A 23,726-nucleotide genomic window follows, 5' to 3' on the forward strand; every position below is an offset into this window, starting at 1 on the left:
GCCTCTCTCTCATTGCAGAGCTGTGTGAGCCACAAACAATTCTGTCTCTAGTCCTTTATACCTCCAAAATTACACGTATTTGCCAAAACTTTCAAATCTGTGACATATTTGTCAATATTTTCTTACAATCCTTGATTGCGCACAAAAAATCTGTACCTTTCTACTGTCTCGTTCAGTTTAGGGTAACATTGTCCATCAAACAGCAACATCATCGAGCTCACAATCCTCCTCGCCGATCCACTGCAGCCCTCTAGCGTGTTCAGCAGCTCCCTTCCACTTTCGCCGATTAGGTAGTAGAAAAGTTTCACCTTCATAACCTCCTCTGCTTCCGGCATCGTCAGTTCCATGTAAAGAGTAAACTCCTCTTTCCAACATTTCCACGACTTCGCCAAGTTAGCAGAGTCCAAACGAAGTATCGGCGGAGGTCTCAGTTGCTCCATTTCCGTTTCACTCACGTCACTCGATGCCGCAGTTTCTGTCAGCTCTGGTCCCGCTAGCTGTTAGCCGTTAGCGACGCCTCTTCACGTTCGTGGCGGTCTCAAAGTTTAACTACCGCTGCCACCATGTTTCACTCTAATCCGTTATATTCCCAACCATAAAGAGTGGACGGTTAGAGCAGTATAGTTGCTCACTTGTACTTTATTGGCAACTTCCGTGCAGGTACAATTCCAGGTGACTCACTCACACTAGCCCGCTTACCTTCTGTACAGTGTGTCTCACTCTAAACGTTCCCCCCTGCAACATATATTAATATGCTGGAGTATCAACGTAACAATCATATTGTAACAAGGTAGAAGCTACAGGTAGAAGTGACATTAATCCAGCAGTGACTGGAGGGCAGGGCAGCAGCTGGCTGATTGGCACCAGGTGTGGCCATGTGCCAATCAGCCACAGCTGAGGGGACAGCACTCAAAGAGACAAACGGGAAATAACCAAAATAAGAGCGCTGACAGGAAATGACAGAGGAAAAACCTAAACATAACTAAACTGTCAAGGACAAGCCCGACTCCAGCAGTGCATTGATGAGCATAAAAAACATAGCATCAGAAACAAGACAAGATTTAGTTGATGAAATAGTTCAGGCAATCTGCAGAATAAATAAAGCAGGAAGTGTGGTAACATTTCTCTGGTACCTGCTCATGTAGGAGTTGTGGGCAATGAGTTAGCAGATAGATACACAAAACAAACAAGCACTAAAACAGAAGTAAACATGGAGATGAACCACAGTAAAGAAGAAGTGAAGAACATCATTAAGATAGAACACAATAAAAAGTGGCAGGATAATTGGAATAAGGAGAGAAAAGGTAGAGAGTATTACAAAGTCCAGAGGAGAGTAGGTGTAATGAGAGGAGGAATAGAAATAGGAAGGAAGAAGACATTATTACTAGAATGAGATTAGGACATACATATCTAAATAGTTGATTGACATTGATAGGAAACATAATACAGGACTGTGTGACTGTTGTCATCAGATAGAAAGTGTAGGACATGTTTTGTAGGAAATACAATAGAGAAAGGCAAATACTGGGAAATAAGTTAGCGAAGGAGATATTAGGATTGAATTCAGAACATATAGGATATAAAGCAATATACACATATTTAAAAAAACAGTGGGTTAAATAAAAATAATATAGAATAGGGATCCATCTCGGTTCACACTCCATTTCAGTAGGTGGCGGTAATGCACACCACAAGGTTGCTTGTCAACCGCCATTAAACCAAAGAAGAAGAAGAAGAAGTGTGCTAACTGTCGTAATAAAGCACATCGACGGAGAAAGACGTGTGCATGACGCTAATAAGTCAATCTTATTATTTGTAATCCACTTTGAAATATTTACGTCGTATAAAATACATCTTTGATACTTTATTCAAGGATATATATTCGTCTCGCTGCGCTAGAAGCACTGTGCCGCTTCTCCTGCTATCTTTGCTTGTTAGTTAGCTTAGCTCGCTAGTTAGCTTAGCTTGTTAGCTGCTAACAGAAGACACAGAAGTTATCAACACATCGCTAAGTAGAGATCAAGTGTGAGAGTAAAGTGTTGTGATTGTGTGAAAATGTCTACATTACAAATGTTGAGAGCGTTGGTGGATCAGCGACTAACTGCTGCCGTTGAAGAAATATTTGTAGTGTTCGAAAGAACGATAGCAGAATACGAGGCGGAACTTTCTAGAACAAAAGAAGAGAATAATCAACTACTGGACGTTGTTTTCAAGAAACATCAAGTTGTGTTACACAGAACAGGTTTGTTTACTTCTTACTCTCACATGTTTACTAACTTTATATTTGACTAATAACAAGAAAATGACATTTGGAATATATCATATAATCACAATGACCAGTGGTGGAACAAGTCAGAGCTGGGCCGGGGGCGGGCCCCATGACGGGGCCCCCTAAACCCAAATAATAAAGCTAATTCTAACATCATTTTACAACATACACATGCCTCTCTGGGTTTAGCGCCAACAAACTTTAACCAGGTTTTAAAAAGTTTGCCAGCCATTTTTGCTGAAATTTGCATTTTTCTGACATGTATTTATTTTCTCTCTTTCACCACAGCATCAACCCGTTCACAGGATGTAGATTGTATTTTTAAAATGTTGACTATCATTCACAATCCTTATGTAAAATAATAGCATGTTTATATTGTTTATTCCAGTGTTTTTCAACCACTGTGCCGCGGCACACTAGTGTGCCGTGAGATACAGTCTGGTGTGCCGTGGGAGATTATCCAATTTCACCTATTTGGGATAAAAATATTTTTTGCAAACCAGTAATTATAGTCAGCAAATTATGTGTTGTTGAGTGGTCTGTGTCGTCTAGAGCTCGGAAGAGTAACCATGTAATACTTCTCCATATCAGTAGGTGGCAGCCGGTAGCTAATTGCTTTGTAGATGTCAGAAACACCGGGAGGCAGTGTGCAGGTAAAAAGGTGTCTAATGCTTAAACCAAAAATAAACAAAAGGTGAGTGCCCCTAAGAAAAGGCATTGAAGCTTTGGGAAGGCTATGCCGAACGAAACTAAGACTGAACTGGCTACAAAGTATACAAAAACAGAATGCTGGACGACAGCAAAGACTTACTGTGGAGTAAAGATGGCGTCCGCAATGTACATCCGAACATGACATGACAATCAACAATGTCCCCACAAAGAAGGATAAAAACAACTAAAATATTCTGGATTGCTAAAACAAAGTGGGTGCGGGAAATATCGCTCAAAGGAAGACATGAAACTGCCACAGGAAAATACCAAAAAAAGAGGAAAAAGCCACCAAAATAGGAGCGCAAGACAAGAACTAAAACACTACACACAGGAAAACAGAAAACAACTCAATAATTCACGGCGTGATGTGACAGGTGGTGACAGTACACCTACTTTGAGACAAGAGCTATAGTGATGCATGCTTTTGGTTATGGTTTGAATTCATATCCAACAATTGCGACAAGGACTTTTTACTGTCAACTGAGTTTTGTTTTTTAATGATTTCTGCTGGTGGCGTGCCTCCGGATTTTTTCAACGCAAAAAATGTGCCTTGGCTCCAAAAAGGTTGAAAAACACTGGTTTATGCATTCTAAGTCGTACACAAACGTTAGCAAAATCTTAACTATCCCAATTCCAACAATGGAGTCAGTCAATGCCTCTATTCCTCTCACTAAGCCCCCTAAATAAGAATTAGTTGATCAATATAATATACCCAGAAGTAATTTTTTAAATGCTATCTCTTTAAAATATGCTGTAAAAATGCATATCCTCTGGAAATATGCCTTATAATAGCCACAAACTGGAGGATACATTTTAATTAGAATACAATAAAAAAATAGTTAAATGGTTATGTAACATTTTCCAGGGTGTACGCCGCCTTCCGCCCGCCTGTGACCTCAAAAGGGACAAGAGGTAGAACATGGATGGATGGATGTAAAAAGACACGTCATAGAATGATATTTATATCCTTTAGATCAGGGATGTCCAAAGTGCGGCCCGGGGGCCATTTGCGGCCCGCCACACATTCTGCAAAAATTGCAAAATTGATAATATTGCAAAAATTAAAAAAAAACATTTAAAAAAAAGTGGATTAAGGTGAAATCTAACAAAAAAAAGTTGCAATGTTGACACAAAGCTGCCATGCAGGTTGTTTTTTTTTCCTTTTGTCTTTGTTTATTTTTCTTTTTTTTGCCATTACTAAAAAAAAAAATTAAAAAAAAAATCTATGTTATAATGAATTATTACTTAAAAAATATCACTTTAAAATGTATTATGTGGAAAAAATATTGCATATATTGTGTGGTTGCCATAAAAAAACATCAAAGTTGTATTTGACCAAAGAGCATAATACAAACAAAATAATAGTTCAAACGTAAAATCGACAGATATATCTGAAGTTGATCTCGTAATTTAAGTGTTAAAAGTAAAAAAAAAACTAGTAAAAATGTATCACTTTATGGGTGGGGGACCTTTTGGATCCCAAATATATTTAGTAGGATTTTATTTAACATTTCACTGTGATTATTCAAAAATATTAAATAATTAAAATCAATGGTGTCCTGCATTATTGATCTTTTAGGGCTCTAATTACTAAATACTGCATATTTCAGTTTTACTATAAAAAAAACAAAGTTGTCTTTGACAGAAAAGGCATAAAACCTTTTTTTTTTCTACTTTATATCAACCTGAAGTTGATATAGAGATTTACTGTAAGCGTTAAATAAAAAATAATAATAATTTGACTTATTTTTTACATTTTAATGACTGAGACCCTTTATGGTCCCCGGGAGCCCTAAAGGTTAAAAAAAAAAATCCATATATTTTGTTAAGGTTTGAAAATTTTTCCGTGTACGGCCCTCAGTGGAAAAAGTTTGGACACCCCTGCTTTAGGTGCACAAAAGATAAACGTGAGTTAATGAAACATGTAGAATAGATTGTGTTTTATACCCTCTGTTTAAAAAGGGTACAGTTATGGCTGGACCATTATGGCAAAAATAATAATCACCATTGTTTTGATTGATATTGTAATCACGATTAATTACACAATAATTCATTAATTTGAAAACACCAGTATTTATTTTATTACCAAAACTCAACTTTAAATATAGTTTAAAAAAACGGATATAAGTTGGTAACAAATAAACCACAAGAAGTAAAAAATTAGTAAAAATAAATTTAAATAACAATGGCAATATAAAAAAACAATAACATTTAGTTTTATGTTTTAATTGTTTTTAGTTATATATATATATATATATATATATATATATATATATATTTTTTTTTCTACTACCATTTAAGTGTGTGCTTTTTTGTCAAATAAAAATGTATGCAATATTTGTTAATTAAATGCAGAATTTCTCACATTTATTGGTGCAATACATCTTTGGACAATTTTGACCAGTACTTTGGGTCAAAGCATAATAATTGTGTAAATGCATAAATAAGTTCATTATGCTTCTGTGAGGTGCTTTTTTGAAACCTTTATTTTGTTAGTGAAGTCAGACCTATTATTGTGAAGGGGGAAGTGTGCTGCTGTTCTCAGTTTGACGTGTGGAGGCGACTTGAGGCTGTTTTATATTTTTTTTTAAAGGAGAGAGAGAGAGCCTCTCAAGTTGTGACTGCTGTCCTGTTTGTACATTAACCCTACATGGGTGATGTCGTTCACAACAACACAAGCAGATGAGATGTGTTGTGGGTGTATGGATATTCCTTGCCAGCTTTAGCTTCGTAGTTTAGTCGCTATTTCGAATGACAGCCTCAAGGACAGGACGGTTGCGTGTTTCATAGTAACGTTACTAGTCCTTGTGACATGTAGAGCAGTGGTCCCCAACCTTTTTGTAACTGTGGACCGGTCAACGCTTGAAAATTTGTCCCACAGACCGTGGGGGGGATTTTTATTTATTTTTTGTCATAAAAAAATACAATCATGTGTGCTTACGGACTGTATCCCTGCAGATTGTATTGATCTAAATTGATATATAATATAGGAACCACAAATATTAATAACAGAAAGAAACAACCCTTTTGTGCGAATAAGTGTGAATGAGTGTAAATGGGGGAGGGAGGTTTGTTGGGTTGGTGCACTGATTGCAAGTGTATCTTGTGTTTATTATGTTGGTTTAATAAATAAAACATTTTTTTTTTTTTTTTCTTGTGCCCGGTGGTTGGGGACCACTGATGTAGACGACTAGGAGGTTTATTACCATTGTGGGGGAGTTTTCTGTGTCTACGTACCTTCGACACATTCGTACACCCACCGAAGTGACGCCACGCTTTCTCCGCCGTGTGTTTGAGGAGCCTGCAAAAAACCTGCACATACATGTAACAATCATGTTCAATCAACAATACAGTTTGCTGTAAACCTAAAAAAAACAATACATCTATACAGGATAAAGTTTGGCTTTTTAGCTTCATGCTAACATACAATGGACGACCACATTGACAGGCTAACAAAAATTAGCACTGCGATCGATTTAAACTTGTACAAAGGTTTAACAAATAGGAGTTTAGTTGAACAAAACTGACATAAGACAACAGATGCATTTTTACTTCCATCCATCCATTTTCTACCGCTTGTCCCTTTCGGGGTCGCGAAGCCTATCTCAGCTGCATTCGGGCGGAAGGTGGCGTACACCCTGGACAAGTCGCCACCTCATCGCAGGCATTTTTACTTGCATACATATATTCACCAAACTGTAGAAACTAAACTTTGTACTACTCGGCCATCATGTTCATCAAACCTTACAACTCTGATTTAGTCTTGGACATTATTGCCAGGTCTTAACTGTATCGCAAAATTGTGAAATTAAATATTTTCCACTCACAAAGACCTCAAACGTCCAGATTTTTAACTGCTAATTTGTATTTTTGATGTTCAGTTGGCCAACCAGAGGAATTAGTTGTATCTTCTTACATCACACGTTCAACCATCCTCCATTGCAGCAAATACATTACATTTCTTACAAGTATTATTATCACTGAAGGACTGTCGAACGAGGCTAAACATGTTACACACAAAAGAAGGGCAAGCTAAAAGCTAAGCTAGCTGCTAAACTAGCTTGAAACGAGAAGAAATAAGTGCTTAGTAATTTTTCCCATTCAAAATGAATTAGCCATTTTTCAAACTTCCACCATTTCCACAGTTTAACCATTCCACCTTCAATATATTTCACTAATCCTGGACATTCAAACTATAATTTTTCCAAGTTCCAAAAAATTATAGGAATATCCAGAATTCCCGTTTTTTCAAACCCTTTTTTCACCCTTTTTTCTGTCGACCACATTTTTCAACCCACTTCAACCGTTTCACTGGCAAATAATTCCTCTTAATTAGGACAAACAACTAAGTTGTTTTTTTCTCTGGAAAAATTCCAGGTTTTCCCGAAATTCCAGGAATTCCATAATACTATTTCAAATTAAAAATGTTACTACTTCAACATTTCTCGACCGATTTCAAAAATGTCAACACCAACTCATTCAGAACATTCACATTTTTTAGCATTTAAATTTTTTTTTCGCTTTTTCCGAAATTCCCAAATTTTCATGAAATTCCCAAATTTCCATGAAATTCCCATTGAAAATAACGAGACATTTTTCAAAGTTCCACAATTCCAACATTTTCATCTGATTCAAACCGTTCCAACTTCAAACTGTTCAGCCTTTTTCGGGAATCACAGGCTTTCCTTTCACAAATTCCAAAAATTCCCAGATTTCCAGGTTTTTCGGGACATTATTCCCCTTTCAAAAAGAATTTGCCATTTTTCAAAATTCCACCATATCCACATTTTTCAACTGATTCAAACCATTCCACCTTCAACACATTCCACTAAATTAAATGATCAGTTTTCCAAGTTAAAAAAAATTCCAGAAATTCCCAGCATTCCCGTTTTTTTCAAACCCCTTATCACCCTTTTTTCTGTCTACAACATTTTTCAACCCACTTGAACCGTTCCACCGTCAAACTATTCCTCTTAATCAGGAAAAAAAAACCAAAGTTGTTTTTTGAACTGGAAAAATTCCCGGTTTTCCCGAAATTCCAAGAATTCCATAATACCATTTCTCAATTAAAAATGTTACTACTTCAACATTTCTCGACCGATTTGAAAAAATCCAACACCAACCATTGCAACTTATTCAGAACATACACATGTTTTAGCATTTTCAAAAAAATTCCTGCTTTCCCCGAAATTCTCAAAATTTCCATGAAATTCCCACTGAAAGGAATAAAATGAAAGTTCCACAACTCCCACATTTTACATCCGATTCAAACCGTTCCAACTTCAAAATATTCAGTGTGTTCAGGAATTGTGTGCTCACTTTCAACACTTATCAAACGAAATTCCAGGATTTTCTAGAATTCCCGGTCTTTAGAGACATTTTCCCCATTCAAAATGAATTATCAATTTTTCAAAATCCCACAATTCCCACATTTTTCAACCCATTCAAACCATTCCCCCTTCAACACATTCAATTTATCCTGGAAATTCCAACAACCATTTTTCCACATTCAACAAATTTCCAGGAATTCCTGTTTTTTCTAACCTTATTTTCAACCTTCTTTAGTGCAATGATTCCTTTCACATTTTCAACCCATTTTAATCATTCCACTGTCAGAACATTCCTCTTAGTCAGGACAAAAAAACAAGTTGGTTTAAGAACTTTAAAAATTCCCGGTTTTCACAAAATTCCGTAGTACCATTTTTCGATTACAAAACTGTTACTACTTCAACATTTTTTGACCGATTTAAACAATTCCAACACAACCAATTCAATTCTTTCATGCTCTTAATCATTTTCCAAAAAATCCCGCTTTTCACAAAATTCACAAACTTCCAGGAAGTTCCCATTGAAATTAATTAGACATTTTTCTAAGTTGCAAAAGTCACACATTTTGCAACCTATTGAACCCACTCCATAATCAACACATTCTACTCATCCTGGACATTCAAACTAACACTTTCCCAAGTTCCAAACCAAATTCCGGTTTTCCTGGAAATTCAAACTCTTCAACATTCAAACCATTCCAACATTCAAACTATTCTTACATTCATACTACATTCTGTCAGCATTTCAGTTCAACTTCAGCATTGGAGCATTCACACGCAATTCCCTCAGGAATTGTTTAATCTAGTTATTATTATTATTATTATTATTATTAAATCTAGTTTACCACATTGAACGTGTAGACTGCATGAATGATGCCTTCTTAGTTCTCACTCTAACGCAATTCAAGTGTCTAGAAATGCACTAAATTAATCTAATCCATTATTACTATTATTGATAAGGTAAACAAGTTATCTTTTGAAGGAGTAGTCAGTAATCTGATTACTTATTCCCAATTTAACTGTGGCGACACTATCTAAATGAAAGCAAAACAGATGTCTTCTTTTTTGGCCAACACCCAAAAAAGGGACAAGCGGTAGAAAATGGATGGATGTTGACTGTGCTCATGCTTTTTTTTTTAAGAGTAGACATGTCTCTAAAGATAAATGTGAAAATCACTGTAATTATTGTCCACCAGCTGGGGGAGCTCATCACTAGTACTACTGCATGGATGCCGGCATGTGGTACATTATTTCCTGTGTGTATGACTTGTTCAGAGGGAGAACAGCACACTAGTATGGCGTCTACCATTAAGGATTGCAGGAATTACTTTTAGGATGTTTTTATATGAATAAGGTGGATTGGACATTGGTGGCCTGGGAAGGCATTCCCCTGAAGGTCTTCTTCATGTGTCAGCTGGAAGTACCCTGACTGCTGTGAGGGGAAACTGATGAGATTGTGAGATCATATATTGGTGCAGGACAATGTCTCATGTGACTGAGCAAAGCTAAACTTTTCTAAAGAATGTTTGTTTTCTCCTGTCCCGCAGACATCGAAGAAGAACCTCTACCTCATGAGCAGGAGGAGGAACCACAGCCCCCCCATATTAAAGCGGAAGAGGCAGAACACACCGTTAGTCAGGAGGGAGATCATCTTGAAGAACTGGTGGAGTTCCCAGTGACTGGTGTCCCTGTGAAGAGTGAAGATGATGAGGTCAAAGGTGAAAGTGAGGAGAAGAGAGAGGAGGAGCCTCCAAGCAGCAGCTCAACACAACACATGACAACCGAAGCTGATGGAGACCACTGTGGAGGATCACAAGCAGACAAGCTCTTAGCTCCACTATCAGATAGTGAGGACACAACGTCACACTCTCCTGACCCTGATGATGAAGACTCTAAAGATGATAAGACATGTCACACTGATGATGAAGACTCTAAAGATGATAAGACATGTCACACTGATGATGAAGACTCTAAAGATGATAAGACATGTCACACTGATGATGAAGACTCTAAAGATGATAAGACATGTCACACTGATGATGAAGACTCTAAAGATGATAAGACATGTCACACTGACAACACTCACTTGAAATGTTCTCACTGTGACAAAAAATTTCGTTATAGTTCTTATCTGAATAGACACATGAGAACACACACTGGAGAAAACCCTTTTACCTGTTCACTCTGTAGTAAAGGTTTTACACAAAGTCACAATTTGAAAGTGCACATGAGAACGCACACTGGTGAAAAACCTTTTATATGTTCAATCTGTGGTAAAGGTTTTACAGAAAGTCAGAATTTGAAAAGACACAAGAGAACACACACTGGTGAAAAATCACATTCCTGTTCAATCTGTAGTAAATATTTTGTACAAAGGCAACATTTGAAAGTACACATGAGAACACACACTGGTGAAAAACCTTTTTCCTGTTCAATCTGTGGCAAAGGTTTTACACAAAGTCCCCATTTGAAAGTACACATGAGCACGCACACTGGCAAAAAAACTTTTTGCTGTTCAATCTGTGGCAAAGGTTTTACACAAAATCAGTGTTTGAAAGTACACACTAGAATACACACTGGTGAAAAATCACATTCCTGTTCAATCTGCAACAGAAGCTTTTGTGACCAATCAAACTTTTTAAGACACATGAAAAGACACACAGGAGAGAAAGTGTCGAGTTGCAGTGTATGTGGTGAAAGATTCTCTTCTAAGTACCAGTGTAAGAAACACAAGTGTGCTGGTGAGAACAGCAGCAGCAAATGAAACTGCAGGATTGGAAATAAACTGTCAAGACTTTAATTTTGACTTTCTAACATCAGCACATATAACATGTGTGACATTGTTGTTTGTATAACAATCTTGTTAACATGCTTCTATATTTATACACTGTTTTTGTTCAGTCCATTACATAAAAAAATATGTAGATTAAACATTAACAGTATTTACACAAGGCATGGATCAGAAATCTTGTAATATGAAAAATAAACTGAATATATTTTTCTGAAAATCTTACAATGACAAAAAAGTATACCTTTAAAGTTTAAAAAGTAGTATGGAAAGATCTGAAAAACGTTGGCATTAATAGCTTTAATCATTTACCATTCATATGAAACTTGTACAGCCCTTACCTTTGGGCTGATACTGAGAGCGACTGTGTTTACCAGTTTGACACGTGCAAATGATAGAATGTCCAGTACTCTAGTTTTGTGTTTGGTAGTGATGGGTCCGGCAACACCGATGCATCGGCGCATGCGTCGAGCTCATAAAGCGAAACCCTGCGTACCGCTTTTAGAAAGTCACGTGACCGATACGCGAACTGTGTCGCATTCCCGCCTCCTCTGTGCCCTGTGAGCAACGTTCCCTCTAAGGTGCACGCCTGCGCAATTGCGCATTGCTCAAGCGTCCTCTGCGCACAGCAAATATATGCCGCGCACCAAATCAAACCCATCTGAATTCTAAACAAAATAAACACATTTATTCTGTGTAATTTTGCAATGCAACTCTGCGTGACAGTGACAACAAGCGGCCCTAACGGTGTTCGTCAACACCGTTCAATTATTGTAACGTCTATCGAGATGCTTCGAGGACAGGAATTATATCGATCACTTTATTGAGCAAAACTGTTTATATTCGGCCATAACCACACCAAAAACATGAGTAAAAAACTTCTATCTCGAAAAACTAGTCATTTTCTGCCGTACAAACCAGGCCAAAACCAACTTGTCATCTGTCACCAACACGCATACCACTAAGCCACTGGTGCGTTTATGGCCACACAAAAAGTCGGACAACTCAAACACTACATAAAGTTACACTATGACTCCTCGGGTCATACATGTGCTTATTCCTCTGTCATTTATTATTAATGTTAATTTATTGATATTAATCATGGAATGCTGTTACTAGAGAAAGTTACAGGAATGCACACTTCATCCTATGCTTACATTTCATTGTGCAACATGAGGATGTTTAGGGGCAACTAAATGTGATCTCTGAAGGGGTACAAATGATTTCCAAAGCAGGACCACCACCCAGACATATTGTACAATACTAATCCATAGCTTATGAAAAACAAGATTTCTTTTATTTTCATTCCAAGTGGGCCAAATCACTAATATTAGAAAATAATCTCATGAAAATGACTCCTCTCATTTGAGTGTTATTATAAAAGATTGGTTTGAGACAGGTGTGCTGCTGGTATTGCCACGTGTGATGTTGCTCACATGTGCTCCACTGAATGCTCAGGGAGTTTTTGTGTTTGCTCACACACATGAACAATTAGAGGGAACATTGCCTGTGAGCGGGTCTTTTCTACAGCCGGAGAAATAATAACTAAGAGAAATCGTCTAAAATGTAATACGTTGGAAAAACGTTTTTTTTTAAATAAAAATGTGTAAAATTTTTTTTTTTTTAAATTCCAAGTCCACAAGCATCCTCATTCACAACACGTTCTCTTAGTTTTCCATGTTATGATACATGTTCACATTATTTATTGACTTTATCTAAAAAAGATAAAAATATATTTTTATTTAAATGAAGATATGAAATAATCCTAAATGAAATACTTGGTTTATATTATTGTATATACTAGGTCATGAAATCAGTGTCAGTTGAGTCGGTCCAGAGGTTGCCTGTAGGGATTTTTATTGTCCAGCAGATGTCAGTATTTAGTGACACAGTATCAATACAGTTTTGCAATGTGTCGAAACGCTACATGACGCCTCATCAACCCATCACTACATTTCAGTTTAGAAGGCTTAGTGAATAATTAAAGCGTAAAACCGAGTCACATACCTGCAGCAACCTCGCACAGCGTGTCCCTCTCGCTCTTACCGGTAGCAGCGCACTACCGGGTATTATGCTAGTCTGATAGCCGCGTTAGGTCACGTGACCGCGTGACGTAATGACGCACGCAAGGACAGCTTAGAGTACATTGATTGAGATTGATGGAGACTTTTATTAGTAGGTTGCACAGTGAAGTACATATTCCGTACAATTGACCACTAAATGGTAACACCCGAATAGGTTTTTCAACTTGTTTAAGTCGGGGTCCACTTAATTTGATTCATGATACAGATACACTACTGTTCAAAAGTTTGGGGTCACCCAAACAATTTTGTGGAATAGCCTTCATTTCTAAGAACAAGAATAGACTGTCGAGTTTCAGATGAAAGTTCTCTTTTTCTGGCCATTTTGAGCGTTTAATTGACCCCACAAATGTGATGCTCCAGAAACTCAATCTGCTCAAAGGAAGGTCAGTTTTGTAGCTTCTGTAACGAGCTAAACTGTTTTCATATGTGTGAACATGATTGCACAAAGGTTTTTTAATCATCAATTAGCCTTCTGAGCCAATGAGCAAACACATTGTACCATTAGAACACTGGAGTGATAGTTGCTGGAAATGGGCCTCTATACACCTATGTAGATATTGCACCAAAAACCAGACATTTGCAGCTAGAATAGTCATTTACCACATTAGCAATGTATAGAGTGTATTTCTTTCAAGTTAAGACTAGTTTAAAGTTATCTTCATTGAAAAGTACAGTGCTTTTCCTTCAAAAATAAGGACATTTCAATGTGACCCCAAACTTTTGAACGGTAGTGTATATACTATCAATATATACTATCATCATAATACAGTTATCTCACAAGATAATCACATTGCCCAAGTGACATTATTGTCATCTTCCTCTTTATGCCATTTCCTCAAGGTGACAGAAGAACATGATACAACCTGCCTATCATGTGATTCTACCATGTTGGCAAAATACAAACACACAATATATTTACATATATAACACATAAAACATGGAATTAAAAGTGAACAGTACCCATCCCTACCAGCAAGTGCTGTTGTACTGGAAACTAATTTACAAACACAACTTCATCACACACAATACTCCACTATGGAATTGTTGTTATATTAAATGAGAAACAAATCTATCTTTGCACAGCAATGGTTTGAAAAAGGCATTTAGTCGCTGATGCACTTATTGAGTGATAAAAGTATTTTATTATTTGAAAATTTCATTAATTACGACCTGCAAATACACAAAATATTTTAAACAATTATAAAAGCTTTCGTTCAAAATATTGTAATTACGGCATATCATCCTTTTTAATTATTTACAATTTATTCTTTACCGGAAGAAAAAAAATATATTCATAACTTGAAAGTTGTCATTCTTCCAAAGGCAAAGGAGTTAATTTAAGAAAAAAAAGCCCCGAATTGACCACATAAAATAATTTTTAGGATGTTGTTTTGCAATTGAAGACAAGACTTGTTGTTCGTTCAGAAATAGGGGAAACAAATAAACATCTTATTTTATGAATGTATGCAAAGTAAATCTCTGTGGGATGATGTACAATATTGGCTTTTGCCTGACACTCCAAAATTTGATTGATATTGATATTGTTTTGGGGATGTTAAAAAGAAAAACAACCATAAAAAATGTTTAAAACACAATAATGGGAGTTTTTGTTTTATCCACAAATGTAAGTTTGTAAAAACAAAACCATCCTTCCACAAACAATTCAGTCGTTTTCTCTCACTTTTATATTGCATAAAGGTCTGGGGACATACATATAAAACAATCACAACACAATCATCATATCACAAAAGAGAGCAATAAAGATAATTAATAGGGGCGGCATGGCGTAGTGGGTAGAGCCAGAAACCTGAGAGTTGCAGGTTCGCTCCCCGCCTCTTACCATCCAAAAATTGCTTCCGTTGTGTCCTTGGGCAGGACACTTCACCCTTGCCGCTCACACCGGAGAATGAATGATGAATGAATGAGTTGTAAAAATGAAAGATGGGTTCTCACGTCTCTGTGAAGCACTTTGAGTGTCTAGAAAAGCGCTATATAAATCTAATCCATTATTATTATTAATAACGTGGATTATAGAGACCCAACAAATGATTCATAAAGTCACACTTTTAAAAATGGTATAAAAGACAACTGTTCAAATGATGTATAAAGTAAATAATAATATGCTTCCTGAAGTGGTCCAGAAGATGTTTCAGATGTGAACCAGTACATATGTATATCATATAAAGGTGCTAATCTATGGGATCATTAACAATTAGAAATAAAAATGTCACACTTCAATATTTCAAAAACCTATAAAAAACACTATGCTGAATAATTGTAAAATTGTATTATGAATATAAACACACATAAAATGTTTATTGTGTGTAAAATGTTCTTATACTGTTTACTCTCACCCTTTCAGTCAAATTGTTCTGTTCCATTTTTAATAAAAGTACACAATGTTGCAAATTAATGCATGTACTTGACTGAAAAAAAGCACTAATATAAAATATTTAATCTATAAATGTAGAAGCATATTAAAAAGATTGTTCCACAAACAACAATGTCACACATGTTATATGTGCTGATGTTGTTAGAAAGTCAAAATTAAAGTCTTGACAGTTTATTTCAAATCCTGCAGTTTCATTTGCTGCTGCTGTTCTCACCAGCACACTTGTGTTTCTTACACTGGTACTTAGAAGAGAATCTTTCACCACACACACTGCAACTCAACACTTTCTCTCCCGTGTGTCTTCTCATGTGTACTTTCAAATATTGACTTTGTGAAAAACCTTTACCACAGGTTGAACAAGAAACTGGTTTTTCACCAGTGTGTGTTCTCATGTGTGACTTCACATTGATACTTTGTACAAAACCTTTACCACAGATTGAACAGAAAAAAGGTTTTTCGCCAGTGTGCGTTCTCGTGTGTACTTTCAAATGTTGACTTAATATAAAACCTTTACCACAGGTTGAACAGGAAAAAGGTTTTTCACCAGTATGTGTTCTCATGTGTACTTTCAAATATTGACTTTGTGTAAAACCTTTACCACAGGTTGAACAGGAAACAGGTTTTTCACCAGTGTGTGTTCTCATGTGTACTTTCAAATTGTTACTTTGTACAAAACCTTTACCACAGATTGAACAGATAAAAGGTTTTTCACCAGTGTGTGTTCTCATGTGTTTTTTCAAATGGTTACTTAGAAGAAAACCTTTACAACAGATTAAACAGATAAAATGTTTTTCTTCAGTGTGTCTTCTCCTGTGTACTTTCAAACTCTGACTTCGTGTAAAACCTCTTCCACATATTGAACAGATAAAACGTTTTTCTCCGGTGTGTCTTCTCATGTGTGTTTTCAGACGACAATGGTATTTAAAAGTTTTGTCACAGTGAGAACATTTCAAGTGAGTGTTGTCAGTGTGGCATGTCTTATCTGATAGTGGAGCTAAGAGCTTGTCTGCTTGTGATCCTCCACAGTGGTCTCCATCAGCTTCTGTTGTCATGTGTTGTGTTGAGCTGCTGCTTGGAGGCTCCGCCTCTCTCTTCTCCTCACTTTCACCTTTGACCTCATCATCTTCACTCTTCACAGGGACACCAGTCACTGGGAACTCCTCCAACCATTTAGACTGACTGATGCGGTGTTCCTCCTCTTCCTCTTTAATGTGGGGCGTCAGTGAGTCTTCCTCTTCCTTTTTACAGGGAAGGGTCTGTGTCAAAGAGGAAAAGGAGACACCAGAGGGTCTGTGGCGCCTGGTCTTCCTCTTTGATGGATCCTCCTTCACCATCCTGAAGCTACACTCCTGTTTTTCAGGCAGAAGTTGTTCTTCACAGACGTCTGCAGGACACAAAATGACAGACATGCTTGAGAAATGTCCAGATTCAGTCAGTAGGTTCACATGAACTTAAAAAGACAAGTTATTATATGAATTGGCCTGAAAACAAACACACTGCTCTTTACAACATTATTCACAGGAAAATAAGACCACTTATATGGCCTAAAATCTAAATTGCAACAAATTCCATGCTGCCTGAGTGCAGCTGGGATAGGCTCCAGCGCCCCCTGTGATTTTAATGTCAGTTACTGATGTATAAACTTAGAGAAAAGATTAGGTTGTTTACAGTGTAAATCTGTATTCTGTATTGTTGTCTCTGCTATGACGCCATCTTGTGATCGAGTTCGCTCACTGCAAGTGTTGTGGGTTGAAAGTGTATTTCCTTTTGCTTTGTGCCTTGAACCCGAAGTAAGGTTTCGTCATTGATCTTGCCAAGCAATGTTTGTAAGTGTAATCGGGGACTGAAAGATGCATGTACGGTGGACCTCCTCCCTAGCATGGGAATACTTCGCGGGCTACATCGAGCGGCCTTTGTAGCAGCGGAGTCAAGTGCTAGCGGTGACCGCCAATGGAGACGACGTAAGCGGTGTGAGCGGAAGCAGAAGCGGGGATGCCGAGCGGGGCTAACAACAAAGGGAAAAGCTAACCAAAGAAGCGTGGCGTGTCCGGGTAAGAAGCCATTTAAACTAGAACTAGCCGGCGCCAGGCTGGATAATCCCTGCACACATAGCAATTCTCTTAGAATAAAACACAACTCACATAATGTATTTTCTTTTGTGACCGTGTCAGAGGCAGACATGCAATCTACTGAGGTGGCTAACTATGATGCGTTCAGTTTATCGCAACATCTAGCAAACAATCGGACAATTCCCGTCGTATCAATTCCTAGATATGGTCGAAACTATTTAAAGTGCACTACGCATAATAAACGCAACATTATTAATATTGCTACTTCGGATAATTTCAACAAACAATCCTCAAAACATCCCACTACCTATAATATGGGCTTTTTAAACATAAGATCATTATCTTCCAAAACGTTATTAGTTAATGAGGTCATTAGAGACAACAAACTTGACGTCGTAGGCGAGACCTGGCTCAAACCAGACGATTTGTTTGCGCTAAATGAGGCATCTCCTCCTAACTATACCAATGCACATGTTGCCCGTCCTCTTAAAAGGGGAGGGGGTGTCGCACTAATATACAATGAAAACTATAATTTTACACCTAACCTAAATAATAAATATAACTCGTTTGAGGTGCTCACTTTGAGGTTTGTCACACCGCTGCCTCTCCACCTCGCTGATATCTACCGCCCCCCTGGGCCCTATTCGGACTTCATCAGTGAATTCTCAGAGTTTGTTGCTGATCTAGTGACGCACGCCGACAATATAATCATAATGGGGGACTTTACTATCCATATGAATACCCCATCGGACCCTCCATGCGTGGCGCTCCAGACTATAATTGATAGCTGTGGTCTTACACAACTAATAAATGAACCCACGCATCGCGACGGTAATACGATAGATCTAGTGCTTGTCAGGGTTGTCACCACCTCTAAAGTTACGATACTCCCGTACACTAAAGTAATGTCCGATCATTACCTTATGAAATTCGAAGTTCTGACTCATTGTCAACAAACTAATAATAATAATAACTACTGTAGCAGCCGCAACATTAATGCTGCCACAACGACGACTCTTACTGACCTACTGCCTTCGGTAATGGCACCATTCCCAAATTATGTGGGCTCTATTGATAACCTCACTAACAACTTTAACGACGCCCTGCGCGACACCATTGATAGTGTAGCACCGCTAAAGCTAAAAAGGGCCCCTAAAAGGCGTACCCCATGGTTTACAGAAGAAACTAAAGCCCAGAAATGATCATGTAGAAAACTAGAACGCAAATGGCGTGTGACCAAACTTGAGGTTTTCCATCAAGCATGGTGTGATAGTTTAATAACTTATAAACGCATGCTTACCTCAGCTAAAGCTAAATATTACTCAAATCTCATCCACCTCAACAAAAATGATCCTACATTTTTGTTTAGTACAGTAGCATCGCTAACCCAACAAGGGACTCCTCCCAGTAGCTCCACCCACTCAGCAGATGACTTTATGAATTTCTTTAATAAGAAAATTGAAGTCATTAGAAAAGAGATTAAAGACAATGCATCTCAGCTACAACTGGGTTCTATTAACACAAATACGACTGTATATACGACGGATACCGCCCTCCAAAATAGTTTCTCTCTCTTTGATGAAATAACATTGGAGGAATTGTCAAAATGTGTAAATGGGACAAAACAAACAACATGTTTACTTGACCCAATTCCTGGGAAACTTATCAAGGAGCTTTTTGTATTATTAGGTCCATCAGTGTTGAATATTATAAACTTATCACTTTCCTCTGGCACTGTTCCCCTAGCATTAAAAAAGTGGTTATTCATTCTCTACTCAAAAGACCTAACCTCGATCCTGACGTCATGGTAAACTACCGGCCGGTGTCCCACCTTCCGTTTATCTCGAAAAACCTCGAAAAAATTGTCGCACAGCAGCTAAATGAACACTTAGCGTCTAACAATCTCTGTGAACCTTTTCAATCCGGTTTCAGGGCAAATCACTCTACGGAGACAGCCCTCGCAAAAATGACTAATGATCTATTGCTAACGATGGATTCTGATGCGTCATCTATGTTGCTGCTTCTTGATCTTAGCACCGCTTTCGATACTGTTGATCATAATATTTTATTAGAGCGTATCAAAACGCGTATTGGGATGACAGACTTAGCCTTGTCTTGGTTTAACTCTTATCTTACTGACAGGATGCAGTGTGTCTCCCATAACAATGTGACCTCGGACTATGTTAAGGTAACGTGCGGAGTTCCCCAGGGTTCGGTTCTTGGCCTTGCACTCTTTAGTATTTACATGCTGCCGCTAGGTGACATCATACGCAAATACGGTGTTAGCGTTCACTGTTATGCTGATGACACTCAACTCTACATGACCCTAAAGCTGACCAACACGCCGGATTGTAGTCAGCTGGAGGCGTGTCTTAATGAAATTAAACAATGGATGTCCGCTAACTTTTTGCAACTCAACGCTAAGAAAACGGAAATGCTGATTATCGGTCCTGCTCAACACCGACATCTATTTAATAATACCACCTTAACATTTGACAACCAAACAATTAAACAAGGCGACTCGGTAAAGAATCTGGGTATTATCTTCGACCCAACTCTCTCGTTTGAGTCACACATTAAGAGTGTTACTAAAACGGCCTTCTTTCATCTCCGTAATATCGCTAAAATTCGTTCCATTTTGTCCACAAGCGATGCTGAGATCATTATCCATGCGTTCGTTACATCTCGTCTCGATTACTGTAACGTTTTGTTTTCGGGCCTCCCTATGTCTAGCATTAAAAGATTACAGATGGTACAAAATGCGGCTGCTAGACTTTTGACAAAAACAAGAAAGTTTGATCATATTACGCCTATACTGGCTCACTTGCACTGGCTTCCTGTGCACCTAAGATGTGACTTTAAGGTTTTACTACTTACGTATAAAATACTACACGGTCAAGCTCCTGCCTATCTTGACGATTGTATTGTACCATATGTCCCGGCAAGAAATCTGCGTTCAAAGAACTCCGGCTTATTAGTGATTCCCAGAGCCCAAAAAAAGTCTGCGGGCTATAGAGCGTTTTCTATTCGGGCTCCAATACTATGGAATGCCCTCCCGGTAAAAGTTAGAGATGCTACCTCAGTAGAAGCATTTAAGTCTCATCTTAAAACTCATTTGTATACTCTAGCCTTTAAATACACTCCCTTTTTAGACCAGTTGATCTGCCGTTTCTTTTCTTTTCTACTCTGCTCCCAACCCGGGGTGGACCGCTAGCCTGTCCATCGGATGGGGACATCTCTACGCTGCTGACCCGTCTCCGCTCGGGATGGTTCCTGCTGGCCCCACTATGGACTGGACTTTCGCTGATGTGTTGGACTTTCACAATATTATGTCAGACCCACTCGACATCCATTGCTTTCGGTCTCCCCTAGAGGGGGGGGGGGGGGGGGGGGGGTTTACCCACGTATGCGGTCCTCTCCAAGATTTCTCATAGTCATTCACATTGACGTCCCACTGGGGTGAGTTTTCCTTGCCCGTATGTGGGCTCTGTACCGAGGATGTCGTTGTGGCTTGTACAGCCCTTTGAGACACTTGTGATTTAGGGCTATATAAATAAACATTGATTGATTGATTTCCACTAGATGTGGAACGGCGGCGCCACGGCGACAGACTCGTTCCGTTTTTTGTTTTCATGTCAGTGTGTCAGTTTCCACTGCCTGGCTTCTATATTTAGTGGTCGACACAACAAGGCGGTTCAATTGAGCTAAAATCTGCTCGTGTGGGACAGGAAGTCATGCATTAACACAAAATAAATTATCTAGTGTACTTTCAAAGTAAAATATTGTGTTTAAGGCGGATGGTATTCTACACTTTGAAAAGTCCTAATGGACATGAAGTATACTTGTCAAAGGTTTTCAGACCTAATTTCACCTCCTTGACACAAAGAACGAAAAAATGCTGATTCTAAAAGGTCTAAAATTAAAGAATCACATAACAGGCATATCCCGGGCAGTTATATGGGGGCCTGTACTACAGCGTTGTATTAGAATGACTATTTCCATCTCCAACATTAAAGTGAGTGTTGCCAACACTACTGCACACAGGAAAACGTGTGGAGGAAAATTGCAAGTAGCTGAAACAAAGATTGGGAATGACTGACAAAAGGCTCACTTTGTACATGTAAGTCTTCTGTGGAATTAACATGCTCAGGTGCTGAGAGCGATGCACAGAGTGAGACCTCTTAGTCCAGTTTAAAATCCACAGACCAAGAAGGAAACACACGGACATTGCAATGTATTGATGACGGCAAGAATTAAGTTATTAGGTTTATTTTCATTTATATCAGTCCCGGCCTACGATTGCGTGAATATTTGAATGCCTCTGGACATCGTAGTAACTGGTGTACTGACCATGGCATTACTGTCCTCGATTGGCCTGCCAACTCCCCTGACCTGAACCCCATAGAGAATTTGTGGGGTATTGTGAAGAAGAAGCTGAAAGACACCAGACCCAATAATGCAAATGAGCTAAAGGCCGCTATTGAAGCATCCTGGGCATCCATAACACCTCAGCAATGCCACAGGCTGATTGCCTCCATGCCACGCCGCATTGATGCAGTAATCCGTGCAAAAGGATTCACAACCAAGTACTGAGTGCATTAATTGACATTTTCAAATGTTTGATTTTGATTTGCTGTTATAAATCTTTATTTTTTACTTGGTCTAAGGAAATATTCAAATTTTTTGAGATGGGATTTTTGAGTTTTCTTAAGCTGTATGCCATAATCAGCTATATTAAAATAATAAAAGGCTTGCAATAATTTAGTTGATGTGTAATGAATCCAGAATGTATGACATTTTCATGTTTTTAATTGCATTACAAAAAAAAGGACTTTATCACAATATTCTATTTTTCTGAGACAGTCCTGTTTATATACTGCATATACCGTTGCTGTATGTATACTTTTGACTCAGCAGATTTGGTCACATTTTCAGTAGACCCATAATAAATTCATAAAACAACCAAACTTTATGAATGCTTTTTGTGACCAACAAGTATGTGCTCCAGTCATTCTATCACAAAAAAATAAGAGTTGTAGAAATTATTGGAAACTCAAGACAGTCATGACATTATGTTTTTTAAAAATGTATGTACATTTTTGACCACGACTGTATGTACATCATCCTCACAAGACAACCAAACTTCTTATACACAATATATTTCAGAATAGTGTTAATAATGAAATATAAAGTTAGTAAACATGTGAGAGTAATAAGTAAACAAACCTGTTCTGTGTAACACAACTTGATGTTTCTAATAAACATCCAGCAGTTGATGTTGTCGCTCCTTCTCCTCTTTTGTTGGACAAAGTTCCTCCTCATACTTTGCCATCGTTCTTTCGCACATTTTCACACAATCACAACACTTTACACTCACATTAGTTCCCTACTTAGCGATGTTTAAATAACTTCCGCGTCTCTCTGTTAGCAGCTAACAAGCTAAGCTAACTAGCCAGGTAAACTAGCTGCAAGCTACCTTGAATGAAGCTAGAAAACAGGAGAAGTGTCAAAGTGCGCTCAGACGAATGTATCCTGCTACAAACAATTATTAACCGTTTGTACTCTATTAAACAACATATATGTAAGAATACAGAAATATAATGCCCGCGTTTAAACCTTCTCCGTCAGACGCCATCTTGTTTTTTCACCCGATCGGTCCACGCATGCGCGCACCCTACGTCACTTCCGTCAACTTGTTTTGCCACAGTTACTTACCATGGTTCTTTTGTGTCATCTGTATTTCAATAACAATGTCATAATAAACCATTACATACAAAACGAACGTTATTAAAAAATACGGTATTCATTATGAAACCTCACAGATCTGTACACAAACCTGAAAGATGTGTCCAGCAGCCTTAAATGGAAAATAAATCTATTTTTTACTATTTTATAATAAGTTATTTATTTCAGAATTCTGAAAATGTAAAACAATTGTTTTGTTAAGTTACAGTAAGTGTTTCGTTTAAAAATATCAACATTTAAAAATAAATTAAGCGATGGGAGTTAGTGGCGCCCCCGTGCGTCAGTCATTACAATGACAGAAGCGTAAAAGTGGTTGAAATTGTGGCGATACACCTTGTTCA

The 23,726-nt window shown here is 37.9% G+C and overlaps 3 protein-coding genes across 3 annotated transcripts in view; 1 reads left to right on the plus strand and 2 right to left on the minus strand.

Moving 5' to 3' along the window:
* The window catches only part of LOC133664587 (oocyte zinc finger protein XlCOF6-like), a 335,370-nt gene that overhangs the window by 254,344 nt on the left and 57,300 nt on the right, over positions 1 to 23,726 (minus strand). The window lies entirely within an intron of this gene.
* Positions 1,726 to 23,726, plus strand: part of LOC133664671 (zinc finger protein 614-like) — a 39,355-nt gene continuing 17,354 nt past the window's right edge. The window contains exons 1-2 of the mRNA XM_062069502.1: positions 1,726 to 2,242; positions 9,855 to 10,015. Of these exons, the coding sequence (XP_061925486.1) occupies positions 2,056 to 2,242; positions 9,855 to 10,015 (348 nt within the window). The 5' untranslated portion in view covers positions 1,726 to 2,055. The remainder of the gene's footprint in view (positions 2,243 to 9,854; positions 10,016 to 23,726) is intronic.
* Positions 15,236 to 23,321, minus strand: LOC133664572 (zinc finger protein 239-like). Its single transcript, XM_062069295.1, has 2 exons — positions 22,867 to 23,321; positions 15,236 to 16,955 (listed from the first exon to the last, which is right to left on the minus strand). Exon 2 carries the CDS (start codon positions 16,903 to 16,905, stop codon positions 15,763 to 15,765), a length of 1,143 nt encoding a protein of 380 aa, XP_061925279.1. The 5' UTR covers positions 16,906 to 16,955; positions 22,867 to 23,321; the 3' UTR covers positions 15,236 to 15,762.

This window comes from Entelurus aequoreus, linkage group LG14 (assembly GCF_033978785.1).
Source record: "Entelurus aequoreus isolate RoL-2023_Sb linkage group LG14, RoL_Eaeq_v1.1, whole genome shotgun sequence".
Lineage (NCBI taxonomy): Eukaryota > Metazoa > Chordata > Actinopteri > Syngnathiformes > Syngnathidae > Entelurus > Entelurus aequoreus.

What these genes read in the sequence shown, in the direction of transcription:
- LOC133664572 (XM_062069295.1), bottom strand. Translation starts at nt 16,905, where the DNA reads ATGGTGAAGGAGGATCCATCAAAGAGGAAGACCAGGCGCCACAGACCC.